General features: G+C 51.0%; 8 protein-coding genes across 8 annotated transcripts in view; 4 read left to right on the top strand and 4 right to left on the bottom strand.

The window, feature by feature from the left end:
* Nucleotides 1-268: 268 nt before the first annotated feature.
* Nucleotides 269-2371, top strand: MCYG_07356 (conserved hypothetical protein; the record flags this gene model as incomplete). Its single annotated transcript, XM_002843527.1, has 1 exon — nt 269-2371. One exon carries the CDS (start codon nt 269-271, stop codon nt 2369-2371), a length of 2103 nt encoding a protein of 700 aa, XP_002843573.1.
* Nucleotides 2372-3056: 685 nt separating this feature from the next.
* Nucleotides 3057-4267, bottom strand: MCYG_07355 (2-nitropropane dioxygenase; the record flags this gene model as incomplete). Its single annotated transcript, XM_002843526.1, has 2 exons — nt 3057-4121; nt 4259-4267. The coding sequence occupies 2 exons, from the start codon at nt 4265-4267 to the stop codon at nt 3057-3059; spliced, it is 1074 nt and encodes a 357-aa protein (XP_002843572.1).
* A 259-nt stretch (nt 4268-4526) lies between these two features.
* MCYG_07354 (uncharacterized protein) lies at nt 4527-5279 on the bottom strand (the record flags this gene model as incomplete). Its single annotated transcript, XM_002843525.1, has 2 exons — nt 4527-4655; nt 4977-5279. The coding sequence occupies 2 exons, from the start codon at nt 5277-5279 to the stop codon at nt 4527-4529; spliced, it is 432 nt and encodes a 143-aa protein (XP_002843571.1).
* Nucleotides 5280-5532: 253 nt separating this feature from the next.
* MCYG_07353 (DNA-directed RNA polymerase II subunit RPB11) lies at nt 5533-6205 on the top strand (the record flags this gene model as incomplete). Its single annotated transcript, XM_002843524.1, has 4 exons — nt 5533-5648; nt 5728-5786; nt 5840-5949; nt 6005-6205. 4 exons carry the CDS (start codon nt 5533-5535, stop codon nt 6203-6205), a joined length of 486 nt encoding a protein of 161 aa, XP_002843570.1.
* Nucleotides 6206-6649: 444 nt separating this feature from the next.
* Nucleotides 6650-11241, top strand: MCYG_07352 (DUF1720 domain-containing protein; the record flags this gene model as incomplete). Its single annotated transcript, XM_002843523.1, has 5 exons — nt 6650-7160; nt 7220-7283; nt 7346-9370; nt 9430-9963; nt 10008-11241. The coding sequence occupies 5 exons, from the start codon at nt 6650-6652 to the stop codon at nt 11239-11241; spliced, it is 4368 nt and encodes a 1455-aa protein (XP_002843569.1).
* A 475-nt stretch (nt 11242-11716) lies between these two features.
* On the bottom strand, nt 11717-14721 carry MCYG_07351 (sodium/calcium exchanger protein; the record flags this gene model as incomplete). Its single annotated transcript, XM_002843522.1, has 2 exons — nt 11717-14431; nt 14500-14721. The coding sequence occupies 2 exons, from the start codon at nt 14719-14721 to the stop codon at nt 11717-11719; spliced, it is 2937 nt and encodes a 978-aa protein (XP_002843568.1).
* Nucleotides 14722-15453: 732 nt separating this feature from the next.
* On the top strand, nt 15454-18348 carry MCYG_07350 (condensin complex component cnd2; the record flags this gene model as incomplete). Its single annotated transcript, XM_002843521.1, has 3 exons — nt 15454-15551; nt 15722-16316; nt 16375-18348. The coding sequence occupies 3 exons, from the start codon at nt 15454-15456 to the stop codon at nt 18346-18348; spliced, it is 2667 nt and encodes an 888-aa protein (XP_002843567.1).
* Nucleotides 18349-19059: 711 nt separating this feature from the next.
* The window catches only part of MCYG_07349 (conserved hypothetical protein), a gene marked incomplete at both ends in the record, with an annotated part of 1658 nt that continues 868 nt past the window's right edge, over nt 19060-19849 (bottom strand). Inside the window, 2 exons of the mRNA XM_002843520.1 lie at nt 19060-19644; nt 19708-19838. Coding sequence (XP_002843566.1) covers nt 19060-19644; nt 19708-19838 — 716 coding nt within the window. The remainder of the gene's footprint in view (nt 19645-19707; nt 19839-19849) is intronic.

Here is a 19849-nt window from a genome sequence, read left to right as displayed (position 1 = left end):
CCCCCCCCCCTCCCTATTATTACACGCCCTATATATTATATTATAGTATATTGATAATCATTTATAGCCCGACCGACCTGCTCCTAGCGTCCCGGCCAAAGACAAGCGGGTGTCTCCTTCACCCCTATCTCCACTGTCCTCCAACCACAGCCAGACTTCTCGCGACAGCCTGATTGCCGCCGACGACGCTGCCATCTCCCAACAGCTGGCCAGCCAATTACGGGACGTTGACCTGTCTGAACCCAGCCCAAAGCCCAGAGCAGCCTACATGCCCAATTCACGCTCTACGCCCAACATCTACTCTTCCGACCGTGCCAGGAACACCCTCTCCCCCCAGCGTCGTGACCCGGAGGTCTCCTCTCTCTTCTCCAGTGACAAGGACTTCACTCACGTCCCCCGTCAGTATCACCACTCTCCCCTACGCCAGAACGATCACTCCGGGATGGCGGCCAGCGCCTCACTGGCCTCCCGCTACGAAGCCTCTCTCTCCTCGACCAGGACGGGCAACAAGGTGATGACGCCGGCTGAGTTTGAGAGATACCAACAACAGCAGGCCCAGAGACCTCCCAGCGAACCCAGTTCTGACGAGGAAGACGAGGTGGAGAGTGAAGACGACGAGGATGAAACCGAAAAGAGGAGACAGGCCGCCGCACAGAGGCAGAAGCAGGAAGCTCACCTGTCCGTTTACCGGCAGCAGATGATGAAGATCACAGGCGAACAGAAGAAGGCCTCGACCACCAATGATGCTGCCGCTAGCTCGGATTCTGTCACAGGTCTCGGCGCCGCCAACCCGAACCGCAGGTCGGTCCTCGACCCCATGGAGGCGGCCAACAACACTACAGCATCGACCTCTCCCGGTATATCTCCAGGCCTCTCTCCAGGAATTGGCCCATCGAAACTCTCACCCTCTGAGGGCGAGGAGGACGACGATGTGCCTCTCGGCATCCTCGCTGCCCATGGCTTCCCACACCGCAATCGCCCTCCGTCTCATCTCGCCGTGTCACATTCTAATCCCAACCTCAACGCCTCCTTCCAATCCGGATCAGCTTCGATTGCTGGCATGCAGGACGGCCAGTCCAAACGAAGCACCCTCCCTGTTTTCGCTCGAAACCTGCCTAAAGACCCCTACTACGGCTCCAGTCTTGTCAACCCGTCACACCGTGAGTCTCTTGCTCTCGGCGGTGGCATTCCGGGCGTGAACCTCAATACAGTAAACCTAGGACCGCCCGGTCTTCCTCCAGGCGGCCTTGTAGGTGTCATCGCGTCCGAAGAACGAGCCCGCGCAATGCGTCGTGGCAGTCCCAACGCGCAGGGTGGATATGACATGTCCACGCCGCAGGTTCACACCAATTTCCTCGCTCCGCAACCCCAGATGCAGATGGGCGGCCTGCTGGGACAACTCCAGCAACACCAGCAGGCCCAAGCTGGCCTGATGAGCGGCATGCATAACAATGGTCTAGTTGGACAAGCCGGAACTGTCAATCCACACAATCACCATCACCCGTTCCCCCAGGCCGGCAGTGTCGGCGGTCCCGCCGACCAAACTCAGATGCAAGTCTCACAACAAATGACAAATATGATGCAGATGCAGATGCAATGGATGCAACAGATGATGCAAATGCAAGGCGCACAGGGCCAGGCGCCAAATCCCGAGCCTGAATGCAAGCGCGTCCTCCCTCCTACAGCCACCGAACCCGAGCCAGAGGGCGGTTCTTCGGATGGGTTTCCAGTCCATCTTCAGTTTCGCGGACCACCACAGGTCGACCACCGAACGCTCAGCATGCTCGACCCGTCCTCGGCCACCGCCGCATGGGCCGGCGGCCATACGCCAGCAAACCGCGCTTCGTTCCTGATGACGCCAGATATGGGCGGCCCTTCTCTCGGCATGGCACCAGGCTACGCCCCTTCCGTCGCACCCTCGGAGCGTAGCAACATTGGCGCAGCGTCGAGATACCGCCCCGTATCGACGATCGCACCACAGGCCAACGGGGCCCATCGCTCGTCAACCTTCACTGCCACGACGTTGCGGCCATGGGCGGAAGAGCGACCGGCGCCCCTGGTCCAGTCAGCCGCGAACAAGTCGAACACAAATCTCAGCACCATGACCCCCTCGACGACAGAGACGACTCCCACAGTCCGTCCTGTCAGCTCCATGTTCCGTCGTCTGTCGCCCATGCTAGGTGGAAGCAGCGGTCGCACCTCCGTAGCCGGCATGCCAAACTCCGGCCCAGGCGACGAGGACGACGACGAGCAAGGATGGGCTGAGATGATGAAGAATCGCGAAAAGAAAAAGACTGGCTGGAAGTTCAGACGTCATGGCGGCGAGAACTCGGGTTCCCTGGGCGACTACGTTCATCCCACCGCGATATAAACCCAGCACACAGTCAACCAGTCGACGATGTCTCCTTCTTTCAGCCGCCGGACGGACAGACGGACGGTAGTATGATATGAGATGCGATGAGATAAAAGATGAGATGACGTGAAGCGTATTGGAGAGGTCGATATATACCTTCTTTTTTCCTCCTCCTTTCGAGTACGTTATTTTTTGCTTGGAAATACACATAAAAAAATCTCCTGTTCATGTATCTTCAGCTCAAGCTGTTCCCTTCCCTTTACCCCCTTTTCGCCCCCTTCACTCTGATATCTCGTTTTAATCATCTTGCTTCTTTCTCGGCGTTGCATTTCTTATATATTATATTTTTTGATATTTATTCCCCCCCCCCAATCCCTTTAATTGCCTACAACTACATCTACTACTACACGACCGGCCCGTCAAAAAAACGAACCAGAACCAGAATTCCCCATTTCGAGCAAGCAATGTACGGATACTAGCTTAATCTTTCCAACTTGATCTCTGTTTTTTATTTCCCTGTTTCCTCCTTGTGTGTTGTGTTTCTTCCTGGCGTTCGATATCTATTCTTCAGAGCGGAGTTACAGCGGGTTCTAATCATTAAATATAATATTCATGTGAGTAAAAAGAAAGAGACACAAGCGATCATCAAAAAAGAAAAGCATGGAAATAATTCTCATCTCGACTTGGTCACTGGTTTTGGGAATCAATCGCATTTGACCAACTTCCTCGCCGCCTCTCTGGCCTTGCAGAGGATGTCCTCCGCCTTCTCAACACTCCTGACCAGTCCTACTCCCGTCCCGGCATACGAAGTCATCCTGCCCCTGACCCCCCAGCCAGCATCCCCCCTGAGCTTCTCGGCCTCGTACAGCCTCTTATTCTCCCCGTCATCCATGCCCGCCTGTTCATCAACGTAGCTCTGATTCACCATTCCACGCCCGTCATACTCCCCAGGCCACTCCACATACCCTCGTAGCCGATCATATACAGTAGTGCGCACCGTGCTCTGGCCCCCATCCCTCGCACGTAGCAGCTCATCCTGGTACCCCTTCGTAATAGCAGTCTGGGAGCAAGCCAGGAAGCGAGTCCCCATCGCCACACCGTCTGCCCCCAGACACAAGGCGGCAGCTACACCGCGTCCGTCAACGATACCGCCCGCAGCTACGAGAGGGACATCTACCCCCCTCTCAGCCAACGTATCACGCACCTCGGGCAAAAGCGTGATTATTCCCGCTCCGTTCTTGAGGCCGTGGCCACCTGCGTCTGCGCCCTGCAGGACAAGCACGTCCGGCCTCGAGGATGGATCGGGCATGTCTGCCGTCATCCGCAGGGCGTCTGCGACGCATCCGACCTGGACCCAGACCTTGGTGCGTCCTTCGGTCTCTGCATGTACGCGCGTGATCCACGATGCGTACAGGGAGGCCATGTTTTCTCTTGCTGCGCCAAAGAGCCATATTGCTGCCGGAACGTGCTTTTTAATAGCGGGTACTGCATCTTCGAGGTTGACGCCCCAGTTTAAGAAGCCTACTCCTACAGGTAGGATGTCTGGATGTGTTTTGATGCCGGCTTGCTTGTGTGTTGTCCGGAGATGCTCTGCTGCCAGCGAGAGTTGGGAGTCGAGAGCGTCGATGTTGTTTCCTAGCCCGATGAAGCCGATTCCTTGGGCTGCAGAGACGGCGGCGGCTAACTCGCCGGTTGCAACTGGTAGCATGGGCGGGCATACTATGAGTGGAAGCTGGATCCAGGGGTAGTCTTTCTTCAGGGATGACATCTTGGGTATCTTGCTGGTAATGAAGTAGCTATTGTATAAAGAGTTATGTATACCAGCAGCTGTGGAAGCCTTTATAATGTCTTCGAGCTGACGGAAACCCGGCGAGCTGCTTGTCTGCGAGATGAGATTGATAATACAGACGGCATCTCTCCGAGCTCTCTGTCTGGGTTCCACCGTTGCTGGCCTCGGCCGGTGAGCTGCCGTCGCTCAGCCTCTTACGGGACCAGATACGGCGTCAACTGTTGTTTCTCGCGCGGCTGAACGGTCGATGATGATCCGATGAGAAGTCGTTGATATATTATGACAGCGCAGTCGATTCAATTACATACTATATGGCCAGCAACCGGCTAGCAACTCAAGTTATACTGCTGAATGGCCAAATGTATAACGCCTATGGACGAAGCACTAAGACAACAGCATGAGTATATACCAAGCTAATGCATGAGATCTTCCTCTACCGTACTTCCTCTCTGTATGTGTCCTGTGTTTTAGTGCCTCCAGATGTTCTGCTCTGTTAGAAGCCCATCTCAGCCACTACACAGCACTCGACATATACCCTGTATCAGCAGTCACCGTATCTATCCCATTAACTCTTCATGATCCACTATATATCCTTATATACATCTTTATATCATAATAACATCTTTATACAAAACTTCATCTTCAAGTCACGTCATGTGATCTGACTCAGCAAATCTTCATCGTTAAAAAAGCAACTTTTGATCTTTTTCTCTCTTACATCAACTTATTATACAGACAGCAGAGACAGGCAAATAGTGAAAGAAGCACATCTTATACCTAGAAGCAGTACTGATAGTTATCAAGAGAGAAGAAGGAACCACACTGAGCTCTCACCAAGCCATCTTTTTTATAAGCATTTAGTTTATATTTCTGGATCCTGAGCCAGTTTAATACCCTTCGTCTGTCCTTAGTTATCTTGTTATTCCTCTTGCTCTGCATTCCTGGTTCTGCATCTCCTATTCTTGCTGCGGTTTGCCCGTCCCGTTGGATAAAAGCCGGGGCTTCCTCCCTATATCGACGCCCCATCCCCAGCGGAAGGGCAGTCTTTACCAGGTGTCCAGTCCTTCTTCCGTTGATATCCCTTAAACCACAGCAAAATGAATGCTCCAGATAGGTAAGGGACAGTCTTCTGCTCATATATTTGAAGATGTAGTGATATCCCTTCTTTTCTGCCCCCTTATATATGCCATGAAATGCCATTAAGTCTGCCATAAGCTATGGCTGTCCTCTTTCTGTCCATCCTCTGCTTGTTCATGGATCTTCTGTCGTCGCCGATTTTATGCCAGTCACTTTATATATCTTCTGCTTTCTCTTCTTCTTCTTCTCCTTTTTCTTCTGCCATGAACACTTTTGTTGTATTCTCCCTTACAAGATCTACACCTTTGTCAAGATGTTGGAAGAAGAAGGCAAGACAGGAGATGGCTTCTTCTTTGACCCTTCTAGCGCGAGCTACCGCCAAAACCCTTGTCGTACCCAGATTCGCCCTCAAAAAGACATGATTCCGAGGTTGGACCTTGACTTTGCTGTTCTCTTGATTTTTCATCCACGTACGCGTGCAAAAGATGGCTCTTCTAACTAAATACAGATTCGAGTCGTTCGTCCTCGGGCCTGGAGAGAAAAAGGTCGAAATCGAGGTTGATACTCGTGGGTTATGTTGACTCTCTCAGGAATATACCGTCTTCTAACAACTTCGCCAGGCGTTCCCTCCACCGCCATCTTTACGTTCAACAAGGAGGACCATACTCTGGGCAACATGATCCGAGCCCGTCTCCTTCAGAGCCAGCATGTCTTGTTCGCTGGATACAAGGTATGCTCAGGCCCTGACCCCGCCAACATATGATGATATTTACTTACTCCGGCAGATCCCGCATCCACTTGTGCACAAGGTGCTCCTCCGCGTCCAGACTGATGGCCAAATCACCCCCAAAGACGCCGTTCTCACTGCCTGCCACGAGCTGGTCAAGGATCTCGGGACGTTCAGCCGTGAATTCACCAAGGAGTACGAACTGCGCAAGATGGTCGGCGCTGGCGCTCAGCAGCATGACGCACCCAACGGAGTTTGAAGCTGTCACTCTTCTTTACACTTTTCTTTACAAACGGGATGTGCTTACTTGATGCATGTGGCTGGGTCTGTCGACCTGCCTCTTTACGGATGATGATCAGTTTGTTCACGGTGTCCATGGGAGGGGTTAAAGCGGTTTTCTCTACTTCTACCTAGCTCTCTCTAATACCAGTTTTTTTCTCTTCCTCTGTTCTCTCATCGTTGATATAAAAAGTGACAGCGCCAAGACTCTTCAGGCGGCGTCAAGTTTTGCCGCTTTTGGAAGAAACCAACGTCAGCCCCAAAAGTCGAAGAATCACGAAGTTATTAACAAACAACAAGAACAGCTTCAACTCAACGCTCCTTTCTTTTGCTATATTCCCTGCTTGTTTTCTTCTGCTTCGTCCTCTTTTGCGATTGTTAATTCTTAATAAACCCCCTTAATTGTCCTTCGTGCGCTGGTGTAATGTATTCGTTTCCTACCGGCCAGCCGGGCCAGCAGCAGCAACAGTATGGCAGCCAGCAACAACAGCAATATCCTGGCTTCCAGCAGCAGCCTCAGCAGCAGCAGCAGCAGCCTGGGCCTTTCATGCCTCAACCGACTGGCTATGGCATGCCCCAGATCCAACCCCAGGCCACCGGTTTTCCCGGCGCTATGCAGCAGTCCCAGCAACAGGCTCCCCCCTTTCAGTCCTCTCTCCAGCCGCCGCAGATGACGGGCTACCCTACCCAGCAGACGACAAGCTTGCAGGTTCCGCAGCCGACCAGCCAGGCACCACAGCCTACCGGCCAAACCTCGTCGCAAATGGCGCAGTCGTTTCAGAATATTCCGGGCCAGGCTCCCGCTGCTCCCCCACGAAGTGCGCCTGCCGGCTCGAAGATACCGCCTATGCGCCTCTCCTTTATCACGGTGCAGGACCAGGCGAAGTTCGAACAGCTTTTCAAGTCAGCAGTCGGGGATTCACAATCGTTGGATGGTGAGTGCGGTTGGAGGGGTGCTGTATAACATAGTTGGGGTTGACATTTTACGGTATAGGTGAAACGGCGAGAGATCTACTGCTAAGATCTAAACTGTCAGGCAGTGAGCTGTCTAAGATATGGTATGTGCTGGTGAATTTCGATTTGATCTCCCTTCCAGTGCGCCTGGTTAACAAGTCTACAGGATGCTATCGGACACTACGAAATCAGGCCGCCTTATGTTCCCCGAATTCGCACTGGCAATGTACCTGTGCAACCTCCGAATAACGGGTCGCGATCTACCTGCCACCCTACCTGACCGGATCAAAAACGAAGTCTCAAGCATGGTTGACATTATCTCCTTTGCTGTACCGGACGATCACCCGCCGCAGGTCCCGCGATCGAACGCCCCCAACTTTGACCAGCCATTGTTGCAAAATACCTCCGCCCCTCCTGCACCACAACAGCCACAGCCACAGCAGGCTTCTAACTCACAGCTTCTCTCGCAATTAACTGCTCAACCAACTGGTTTCTACAACCAGGCAACAGGCTTCCAGCCACCAAGTGTCATGCAGCCCCAGCCTACAGGATTTCCCGGTGGTCTACGGCCCCAGCCGACAGGTATGCCGCAGAATCCCCAGGCGACGGGATATTCAGGTCCACGACCTCCAATGCCTCCCATGCCAACTGGATTCGCCTCTGGTTTGGCCCCTAGCCAAACTGGTGCTGCCCCGTTAACTGCACAGCCGACAGGGATGCCTGGCCAATGGGGATTTGTTAATGCTCCAGCCACAGGATTACCAAACATTGAAGCCCTTCAACAGAGACTCATGCCACAGCCCGGAAGGGAAGGCGGATTTACCACTGCAGGGATCTCTGGAAATGCCACAATTCCATGGGCCGTTACCAAGGATGAGAAGAAAATCTATGATGAACTGTTCCGTGCCTGGGATGGTCTTGGGAAAGGCTTCATTGGTGGTGACGTTGCCATTGAAATCATGGGCCAAAGTGGATTGGAACGCCAACATCTGGAACAGATATGGACCCTTTCAGACCCCAATAATAGAGGTCGTCTGAATAAGGACGAGTTTGCCGTAGCCATGCATCTTATATACAGAAAGCTTAACGGCTATCCTATTCCCAACAGGCTGCCTCCTGAGCTAGTACCGCCGTCTACTCGTAACCTTAATGATTCAATTGGAGCCGTGAAGTCGATGCTTACCCAGGATGCAGAAGCTAGAAAATCTTCCGGCGCATTCTTGCAGCCCCAGAAAACGGGTGTCAGTTATTTGAAGACACACTCGTTTAATTCGGGGTCAGGCGGTGCTGGATATGGCAGGAAAGATGCCACAGTCTTCAAAAACAACGATGATGCTATTGGCTACAAGTCTAGTGCCCGCCGCCGCATTGGCGCTGGTCGTACCCCGTCGCCTTCCCCCTCTGCACAGTCAGAGAGGTCTGACGATGACATGTCCGTAGAGCAGCTGAAGAAGAAAATCCGCGAAACCAAAATTATGCTTGATGCTATAGATTTCAGAGACGAGAACCATGCCGAAGAAGAACAGGCATTGGACCGCCGAGACAGGAGGGAGGCAGAGTCTCTCATGGACAGAATCCGAAGGGTTCAAGATGACATAGATACCGATCCAAAGGCCTCCTTCCGAAACCTGGACTCTAGCGCTGAACGCCGTAGTATGCGCCGTCAACTACAGACTTACCAGGATCAGTTGCCTGAACTAGCTTCTAATGTACGCAAAACCGAACGAGCTATTGCGGATTGCAAGCTTGAGCTCTTCAGGTTGAAAGATGCCAAGGAAAACCCAGGAAGCGCCTTGGAGATTATTGGTACTGGTCCAGGCGGCACAATCACTGAGAGTGATCGTATCAAGGCTCGTGCTCGTGCGAGAATGCAGGCTAGAGCTGCAGAGTTGGCGGGCCGACCTTCACCGGCCGCTGCGGATGAAGGTGCTGCTGCTCGCAGGCTGGAAGAGGAGAGAAGCAAAATTAATTCTGAACGTGAGCGTAACGATGCCATGACTAGGGATGTCGAGGAGAGTGTCAAGGAATTCTCAGCCAGCCTTGAGGACAGCCTCAAAGGCGAAGATGAGAATTCTACTCGTGAACATGAACGACGGCGTTGGGAGGAAGCCCTTGGCGTGGAAGACCAGATTAGAGATCTTATCTATGACCTTCAGCGCAATCGTAAGACGGCAAAGATCAGAAAGGAAGAGTTAGTAACCCCTTTTTTTGCAGCTTTGTATTTTCATCAAGTTAACCCGTTTATTACAGAGAGAAAGCCGGCCGCTCAGCGAGCAGTGCAAATCAATACGCAAGCCTGCCTGAGCACCAGTCGAGGCCTAGCCCTGAACCTCGCTCTTCATCTCAATCGCCGTCGCTCGTTGGAACTACGCACGAGCAGAGAGTGGCTGCTGCCAGAGAGCGAGCTCAACGCCGCATCGCCGAACGGATGGCTGCAGCTGGACTCAAACCTGCTGAGTCCGGCGAGTCTTTCATGGAACGACAAGAGCGTGAGAAGCGGGAGAGAGAAGAAAGGCTTCAGCGTGCCGAAGAAGAGGATGCTAAGCGCGAGCAGGAAAGGCAACGGAGGCTGGAGAGTGAGCAGGCCCCTGCTCCTCCACCTGCTAAAGCTGGGCCAAAGAAAGCGCCTCCACCACCTCCCTCCCGAAAGGCCAGATCAGATTCTACAGAGCAGAATGAGGCGAGAAAGGCTGAGGAAGCGCTTGCTATTAGAGCTAAAGAAGAGCAAGAGGCCGCTCTCAGGCAAGAGCAGCAAGCCCAAGAGGCAGAAACGGAGCAGCTAGAGTAAGTCTTACCACGAAGATTTAGCTACCTATCTTTACTAACAGTACACTCTCTAGGGACGAGACAAGAAGACAAGAGGAAGAACTTGCACGCGAAAAGGAAGCGGCTCAGGCTCGCCTGAAGGCGTTGGAAGAGCAGGTCCGCCAGGGCAAGATCAAGAAACAGGAGCAGAAGCGCCGCAAACAACAGGCTGAACAAGAAGCCAGAGAGAAAGAAGCCAAGCTTGCCGCACAGCGAGCTGAGTTAGAGGCTGCACAGGAACGAGAACGCGAATTGCAACGGCAGCTGGAGAGCCTTGGTGATGAGGAATCGTCGTCTGATGATGATGGCCCTGAGTTTATTACTCCTCAGGATACTACGCCTACTCAAAGCCAAGTCTTTGACCAGCCAAGGGCTTCAATTCCTTCTCCTCCGCCGGCAGCGCCACCAGTGCCTATCCCTACGATCACACATGAGGAATACCCAGAGGAACCAATACGTGTTCAATCTCCCGACCCTCTCGTCGAGCCAGTCATGATAAAGCCCATCATCCCTGAGACTGAGTCAAGGAACCCCTACTTCCGCCAACTCAGCCAGTCGTCTTCTGAACCTGCGCCTGCTGAAACACCAGCACCGGCTGCCCAAGACACTCAGTCAACTAACCCATTCCACCGCCTTGCTCAAGATAACGCCAAATCCGCATTTACAACTGGAACTGCTGCCCTTCCCGGTCCCCTCGAGCGTAAATCGCGGGCTCGTCCTGAAGAAGACGATGACTGGTCTGTGGCCGAGTCAGAGAACTCGTCTGACGAGGAAGACGACCGCGCCGCTGGTGGAAGTGCTAAACACTTAGCCAGCATTCTCTTTGGAACTATGGCGCCGCCTCGCCCTCTAAGCGCAATGGACGAACCACAGGACTCGAAAACACCTACACCACCACCAGTTCAAAGCCCAGTGGCACCCCCTCCAGCCCCTCCCATGCCCGCTCCCCCTCCCCCAACTGAGCAGAATCACGAAGAAGAAGCACCTGAAGCACCAGCCATGCCTCCACCTGCTCCCCCGCTCCCCAATATGGGCGCCCCATCAGCTCCTCCTCCACCGCCGCCACCTCCTCCAGGCGGTGCTCCTCCTCCCCCTCCGCCGCCGCCACCCCCTGGACCCGCTCCCGGTCCCGGAGCCGGAGGTCCAATGGGTATGGGACGAGGCGCATTGCTAGGAGATATCCAGGCAGGGAAAGCACTGAAGAAGGTCGTTACGAAAGATCGAAGTACGGCAATGTCAGCAGGACGTGTATTGTAAAGTGCTCAAATGTCTTGCGCTTGAATGGATACTTTTTGCAACGCTTCTGACCGAACAGTTGAGATATTCTCCGTTCGTTTAATTGATGTATTTCCTTCTTGTCCATCGTTTTTGTTTATTATAGTTAGTTGGTTCTGTTAATATACTTGCATTGGAAAGAATAAACTTGTTGTTACTGTATTTTTGCTGCCTCCCTGTGGACATATAACATTACTACGAACGTTGTTCTATTCCACCATGACCCCAATGTAGTATTAATATATCCGTGTATTCTACAATTCATCTTCCATATGTATGATGTACGGTTAATTTGCACCTGCAAGGGTAAATAACACCATATTATAGAGTAGAGCAATAAGATATAGATGCGGGAAGTCCAAGAAATTAAAGAGTAGATAAAATAATATCATATACTATAGAAACGAGTGTGAGCATCAAGACAGTATATAAAGAAGACTCCATAAACCAAACGCCATTATGAAACCAGTTCAAGAACAACATTAATGACCGTGCTCATACACCATATAGTAACCAGTCCAAAGCCAACATTCCGGTCCATGCGCCACTTGTTCAACGGCACAACAATAAGTAATCCAATTAAAGTGATCAGCAGCGTTGCAGCGCTGATAATCAGTGTTTTGGACACTGAGATAGGGTACGGCTGCAAAGTCGCCCATGCATTGGAACTGCTCGTAGAATACATGTTCTGCTCTGACTGCAGAGTCATATATAACCCTCCTACACCAATGCCTATGAGTATGTTCAGCATCGGGCCGCCAAAACAGGCACTTAATGCCATTACCGGATATCCCAAGCGTGCGATGGTGACGTTAGCAACAAGGTCACCTAGAGAATTGCCAACGGCAAATATCGTGAGGCCTAGTAGCGAGTCACTGATATTAAGAACTACGCCGAAAAGCTTAAGCAAGGCAACGACCTCCGTGGCTAGAGTTGAGACCCATGCAATTGCAACGGCGAAACCGATGAAGGCGATAAATGGTCGAAGGGGCTTAGGGGGTTTTTCAGAAGAGCCTTTGGTGGTGAACAGGAGAATTATTGTGAAAACGGAAGACATAAGTAGGGATAGAAGCGCTGGCAATAGCAAGGTGCGAGGATTATGATCTTGGCTCAGGTTGTTCCAGAACGTTAGAGTGATGAAGAATGGCGCAGTATATAGTTGGAATAACAAGAGCCATCTGTTCCATTGTTTGACGGGAGATTCATCCTTGCCATTGCATTCCATATATGGTGGATGGACCGGTAGTTCAGAATCTTGCCGAAGGCGATTGATAGTGGGTCGGACGAGTGATTCTGGGCTAGTTTCAACTGTCTCATCATAGTAGCGAGGGGCTGTAGTTGACGGCGTTACATCCGGACCACTTCCTCCTGGCTGGTGTTGAATTGTCACTGTCGGCGTTTGCTCTGGAAGATGAGGGACAGCAGGAACCTCGGGTTCAGAGCTTTCAGTTTCTACAACGGGCAAAGTAACTGTCAGGATAAATACACTAGGTGCGGCCGCAACCCCTAGAAATTTATCCCATATAGATTTATCTCCCCAGTTGTAGAGGGTTGGGAAAAGAGCCGATATAAAAACGTCGGGAAAGGGTAGGATAGAACGTGGCCACCACTTTGGGCCAGAAATTTCAACATCGGTGCCCGCAGACTGTGCTCGTGTGTATTCTGAGTTCAGGGACTGAGTAGACCTTTGGAACCGGAGGCTGGAAGGACCATGAGGGGTATAAGTGGTCTCATCCGTATACGGAGGAAATGGAGTAAGTGATCCGGAGCTATTTGGGGAGGAATCGCCTCCGTGAGCCTGTGGCGTTGTTTGGGGAGAGATTGAGGATAGAAGTGAAGGTGAGTGCCCCAGCTCGTATGTTGGCTGCTGGAAAATAGTGCGAGGAGGAGCTAATCGATTTGGTGATCTGGACCGACCAACGGAGAGGGCAGGGCTTTGAGACCGAGAGGGATAACCCGACGAAGTAGGCGATGCACAGAGTAAATTCGGGCGATGTTCTTGATGTGCTCCTGGAGGGTTATCCAGGCTCTGAGACAGTATGCGTGGTTGTGCGGAGGTGGGAGAACCTGCCGGGCCTATTCTCTCATCGTCATGATAGGAATAAAACTGTGGACGCTGAGTTGTTGAAGCCCTCGGGCGGGCTGTTCTCGGGTTTGTAGGAGCGAAGGGGTCATCGGAGTAGCTTCGTAAGTGAATTTTACCAGATTGAAGGCTTCTTGATTTCTGCAAAGATGAGAGAACTGATCTGAACTCCAGAGCACCAACCAAACTTGGCCGGATACCCCCACCAGTAATCATTCTCTGGCTTGTCGGCGGTCGATTCACTCGCATATTCTCATGGAGCTCTGCTAGCTGCTGCCTATCCCGCGATTCTTCGTCGTCTTCATCCTCAACTCTCAGAGTAGGGATGCCTGCTCTTTCCAGAGTTCCAAAGTCGTCATTAGTTGCGCCTAGGAGAGGACGGTGTTCACCGCCAGCGATAGGATCATCATCCTCTGGTACCTCGTTAATCTCCAGTTCTTGGTTTTGGGGGATATGAAAATGAGCGCGAGCTGCAAGGTCACGCTCCAGTTTTTGTCTCTGTCGGCCCATGTACCAGTGCCAGGTGACGACGACGACGACATAGAAAATATAAAACCCGATCATTGCAGCGCATTCCCAGGCTTGGAGTTTTCCGTCCGCAACAAATCCCATGCTAAAACCGGTAGCGAGTGTAAAAAAGACAATATCACGGACAAAGCTTCGCCTAGCGACTCTAAAGGGCCTGGTGAGTGCCATAGATCCCGCAACCACGGCAGTTATAAACCCAGCGGCACCAATGAGCTCGCCTATAGCCAGGCTCCCACTGTTAGAGTTCATGGCAGCAAAGGTAGAGAACACGTCCGGACTCCCGTTTCCAAAGGCGAGAAAAGTCACACCGGTCAAGCTCTCGCTCATCCCAAGGATATTGGCGATCGTACTCAGGTTGACGCATAGGAAGTCGCTGGCGGCGATGCCAACAGTGCTAAACAGCATCCCGAGCCATGCTGCTAGCACGGCGAAACCAAGCGGCTTCGCACCACCGAGCGAGCAATAATAAATCTCCAGGTACGAAATGAGGCCGATGTTCTCGTCCTGGCAGTTATCTCGAACAAAGGCACACTGGTCCCTAGCCAGGTGGACCAACCTGCACTATAAACGATTCAAGATCTAATCAGTCACCAGGTAAGGCGTATAGAAATGGCTGGATCTACCCATACCTCCTTTATATGCTCTTGTACAGTCAAGTCCAGTGTGCTCGACACAAAGGACCTTCGACTGATCCTGATAGGGAGTCGCCTTTGGACGTGGGGAAGCAAACGGCTCCCAAGCGCCAGGACAAGGACGGCCAATATCACAAGATAGAACGCTCGAGCTGAATATCGTTTCCTAGACCTGCGGGCAATCTCAGGCCCAGCGGAAAATGTGTTTGGAAGGCTCATTGTGAAGTGCGCATTATGTGTAAGGGGGCACGCGAGTATACATGCACCTTGGGTCCACAAGCCGATAAAGGAACAAACGGTGGCTGCATAGGCAGGAGTCGAGGCACAGACAGGTCTTTTATCGTGAGGCGGTTATAATGTCTCCCCTGTCGCATCAAAGGCCCCGAGGCAACATTATATTCATGGGCAGAAAACCCTTCTTTACCCCCTTGCCAATGTGTGGCTGTTCGATCGTGACTTTGCAAGTTGATGTTTTCATGATGTAAAAAGTTGAGATAAGGTTTTATCGCTGATGTAATACGAGATGCATGTACTATCTATAGAATGTTTGCATACTTTGATCTGTTTATACTGTTTGCATCATTATCTGCTTAATAAATAGCCTCCGGTATTATATTAATACCCGTCCGAAGTCACGTGGGGTTCGTCGGACATATCATCAAGGATAAAAGACGGGCCGAAATATTACATAATAACTTATCTAATCAAAACTGCGCAGGTGGTCTACCCCGCACTCCGTTTGTTTATTATGTTGGCTGAAAAAAAGCATCGAAAAAGCGCGTTTGATAAGACGAAGAAGACGAAGAAGCAGATAATCATCAAGACGTTTGCGTTGTGGAATGACTACGACACTTTCCAAAGACATAGTTACCGCCCCATAATGGTTGTATAACTCCTCGAATACCTGTTCACCCCATTGATAGCCTACGACGACGTCGAGAACCGCCCACGATGCCTCGAGTCGCAAACCCTCCAGTCAAGAGCCGTCATGGCCGTGGCAGCTCGAAGTCGGCGGGTAGTACTACGCCTCACAAAAATACCCCTAGGAAGTATGTCTTCACCTATTTCCCTCGGCTGTGACACATCCTATAGACAGTTTGAAAGGAGTTTCCCGTATGAATAAGTGCGCGAGGGGGGGGGAAAGTACCACCATGGAGATGAGTTATACAGAGAGCTAACAGCGATGGTTTGCGCACTGCGCACTTGAAAAATGCTATAGAATGCCCCTTAACGATGATGCTGGGGAAAAGGTTGCACGTCTACATTCCCGCCAGGCGCAGTACGACCTCCAAATGGATCAGATCAAAGCGGCGGTAAAGACGCCGATGCCCCCGCGCAGATTTAACAACTACGACGGAGTATCCGACAGCCCGCGCAGCCCTCGTGGATCAGTCAGGGGGAGAGAGAGTGATGTTGACCCCTTTGGCCGGGCAGTGACGCCAATGAAGCGGGTGCCCATCTTAGCCAACTTTGAAGAATGGATGAAAATGGCGACGGATAACAAGATCAACGCTGCAAACTCGTGGAATTTCGCCCTCATTGACTATTTCCATGATATGTCCCTGCTAAAAGAAGGCGACGGTGTCAATTTCCAAAAGGCAAGTTGTACGCTGGACGGTTGCGTCAAGATTTATACCAGCAGAGTGGACAGCGTTGCGACTGAGACCGGGAAACTCTTGAGTGGATTGGCAGATAGTGGAAATAAGAAAAATCAGGGCGAGAGAGATGGTGGAGGTGAGAATGGAGAAGATGATGATGACGAAGAGGAGGGAGAAGAGGGAGAAGATGAAACCAGACGGAAGACACGAAAAAAGGTTGGCCAGCCTCTGCAACCGGACTTGATATATCCGTTACTCACCTTGCACTTCACAGGCTCGATCCCATGAATCCACGCTGGCGCCCTCATTTGCTTCTCTACAACTAAAAAAGTTTGAACTGGAATTCTCTGTGGACCCTCTATTCAAAAAGGCATCCGCGGATTTTGATGAAGGTGGCGCCAAGGGTCTACTTTTGAACCATCTATCAATTGACGGTCAAGGAAGGATTGTCTTCGACAGTAGTGATGATGCCAATGCCACGGCTGATTCAGAAGCACAGAATAAAAATAACGAGGAAGGCGGATCCAAGTCCCCATCTCCGAGACCAGGTACATCTGATTCCAATGATGACTATCTGGACGTCGATATCCGCGGTCTTGCCGAAAGATTTTTCCCTAATCTCGACGCTCTATCTGACCACGATATCTGTCCCTCGCTGAAAGATTTCGACCTGGGTGACCCGAGCGGATCTCTCGAAATTCCATTTTTACGTGCTCCGGAAGACTGGAGGCAAGATAAACAGCTGTCGGAGCAGCCAGGGCTCGGCGATGCATCCGGTATCGTACTGGATGATGATATGGCCATTGGGTTTGATGACGATGACGATGCCACAATTACTGGATTCGATCTTGGTGGAGATGCTGAGTTCGGGCAAGGTGGTGAAGCATGGGCACGAGACGCAGCCCTAGAACCGATGTTGAAAGTGCACCGCATTAGCAGCATAGGAGTTGGTGGCGGTGACCATAACGATACAACAGTGGATTTTGATAACACAGAGAATGACCCTTTCGCCTTGTCCCTTACACATGGAAATGGAAACCATGATCATGACAATATCCTCAGCTATTTCGACAATGCCCTACGCAAGGACTGGGCTGGCCCTGAACATTGGAAGATTCGACGAGTGAAAGATATTACCTCCGCTGCCGGAACTGCTGCTCCCAGGCAGCGCAAGGAAAAGGAGCCCTTTGAGATAAATTTCGCCTCTGATCTCGATCCTGCAGTTGCAGAACTAATTTACACAACCTCAAGTTCGAACTCTGCAATCTCACTACCGAAATCTCAGTGGAAAACCAAGGGCAGAAATCTGTTGCCTGATGATAAACACTTCAACTCTAGGGAACTACTCCGCCTCTTCTTAAAGCCCAAAGCTAGGATGGGGCTGCGGGGAATCAAGAATAACAATCGCTCCCGTCAAAATGACACATCCGGCCCTAACAATGGCGAGATGGATGAAGCCTTCTGGGCATCACAGAAGCAAGGCATGGACCAAGCAGCTAACGACGAAAATGCGGCCCAGGGGACTTACGATGCTAACTTCTTCGCAGACGACGATGGCCTTGCTTTCCCACATGGCCTGCCACTGGGTGACGATGATGACGACGATAACATACCTTTTGCCGATGCTCGGGAGACATTCTCTCCTCCGCTGGACTCAGACGCACAACCCTCGGCCTCTGCGGGTGGTATGACCGGCCTCAACGCACTTTTAAACAGCGTTGCTACCCCCGGTGGTGCTTTACTAGGGGGATATGGCTCGCAGCTAGTCACACAGGGTGGTCGTAGGGTCCGTCCTGAGTATGTAAACTACGCTCGAGTAGCGAAAAAGGTAGATGTACGACGCCTGAAAGAAGTGATGTGGAAAGGAATGGGCGAGCATCTAGTAGCTTCAATGACATTCAATTCTGCCTCTCCATCTGCGGCAGTAACCACGACCACCGCTCCAGTCGAATCGGCCGATACAGCGCCGGAAACGAATGCAGAAGAAAGCTCGCCGAACGATGAACCTGAAGAACTCAAGAACAGCCTCCGCTTTACCGACGTTATGAACGGGTTGAAGCAGTCATATCCCGAACAAGCAATGCGGGATATCAGCACCTCCTATGGTTTCATCTGCCTCCTTCATTTAGCCAACGAGCAAGGTCTCGTGCTGAAAAATAGAGGCAGTATGAATGATGGCTGGGAAGGCAGGCTGGAGGAAATATATGTGACGAAGGATGCCGGAGCTGTTATAGAAGGTGATGCATAAAATGAGCGAACTGAGCGTACCGAATCCTATTTACTCATTGCACGATTTCGGCCTATATGAATGAATGCGTCCTTTCATTGGAGTTTTGTTTCTGTTCAGGGGCATTAAGCAATGTTCTATAGTTTACTTGACGGGAATTTGTAGTTAACTAAGTGGAATTTTGACGGGACGTTAACATCATTATTTAACGAAGCATTCGAAATTATGGCTTATGTTTGAATTTCAAAAAGTACTTTAATTTGAAAGGACTCTTGTGATTGTGGTTTTATTCGATTTAGCTAAACGAATTGAACTTGGCTGATACTCAATATCACATCCAGGCTCCGAAAACAGATCGAAACAGAAATCCTCGTAGAGTGCATATATTGGCCTCATACATAGTCAGCATCGCCTTCACTTCATTCCCTCCCATGCCTCGTTATAAGGCAAAATTACGCCCAAAACATCAACAAAAATTATTTGACATCAAAAAAACAACAAGACAACACAGCTCCTCATTTTTCTTGGGAGGGAGCAAGGGGTATTTGAAAAGAGAAAGAGAGGTAGATAGTTAGGAGATAGGTAAAGAGAGAGAAAAGAGCGTGAGAAGTAATGAAACGATTAGTGGCTAGGAATCATGCATAAACAGAGCAGAAGATAAGAGAAGGTATAGTGGATGGTAAATACAAAGAGTAAACGACTTTAGGACGTTAAATTTGTTTTATAAATGCGTCACCTTGAAGTGTCGCGAGTATGAGTAGCGTTGTCCGAAATCGCTATCCCAATACCAGGGGTATTGGGGAGTGTCATCCCCTGAGGAGCGAAGCTGGGACTCCTATAAGCGCCGGGGATTGGCACAGCAGCATATGATTGTTCACCTGGTGCAGCAGAAATATGCTGGTTCACTCGTTCCGCCATGCCAGGGCTGAGAGGGGGGTTGTGCATCTCAGTATGAGGCGAGTTGTGGATGCTGCTGGATGACCTAGATGGGGGAGGCTGCAGTTGGAATGGCTTATTGGTAGTGGTGACAGGAGATGGATTGGCGTATTGTGGCTTGTAGTACTCATTCATCTGTCCATTTTCAGCAGCAGAATACGGGTTTGTTGTCATCGCCGGGCTTCGTGCGAATCCAGGAGTGTTAGGGGCTGTTTGCACACGCAGGTTGGCAAGGTAGAGATCCGATCTAGCCTTGTCACGAACGTTCATAGATTTGCGTAGTTTGTGCTTGGAGTAGAAGCGATAGAAGACCACGGCATAGATGGCGACCGTAATAGTATCCACAACGACCTCTATGATAATGCAAACGAGTGTCCAATCCTATGGATACGTTAGTATATCAATTCTGTTCTAGGATTGAGCAGTGGGTGTATATTGCCATACCTGCATACGGCAAACTAGGGCATAGTCGACCAACTCTTTGAACAATGTGGATCGTAGATTGTCTTTACAAGACCATCCCCAAAGATCCTTGCCATCTCCGCTATCTTTACTGTTCTGAAGGATAGCAGCAGCTATCACCCAC

Source organism: Microsporum canis, genomic scaffold (genome assembly GCF_000151145.1).
Source record: "Microsporum canis CBS 113480 supercont1.7 genomic scaffold, whole genome shotgun sequence".
Lineage (NCBI taxonomy): Eukaryota > Fungi > Ascomycota > Eurotiomycetes > Onygenales > Arthrodermataceae > Microsporum > Microsporum canis.
This window is presented reverse-complemented; position numbering and strand designations above follow the sequence as displayed.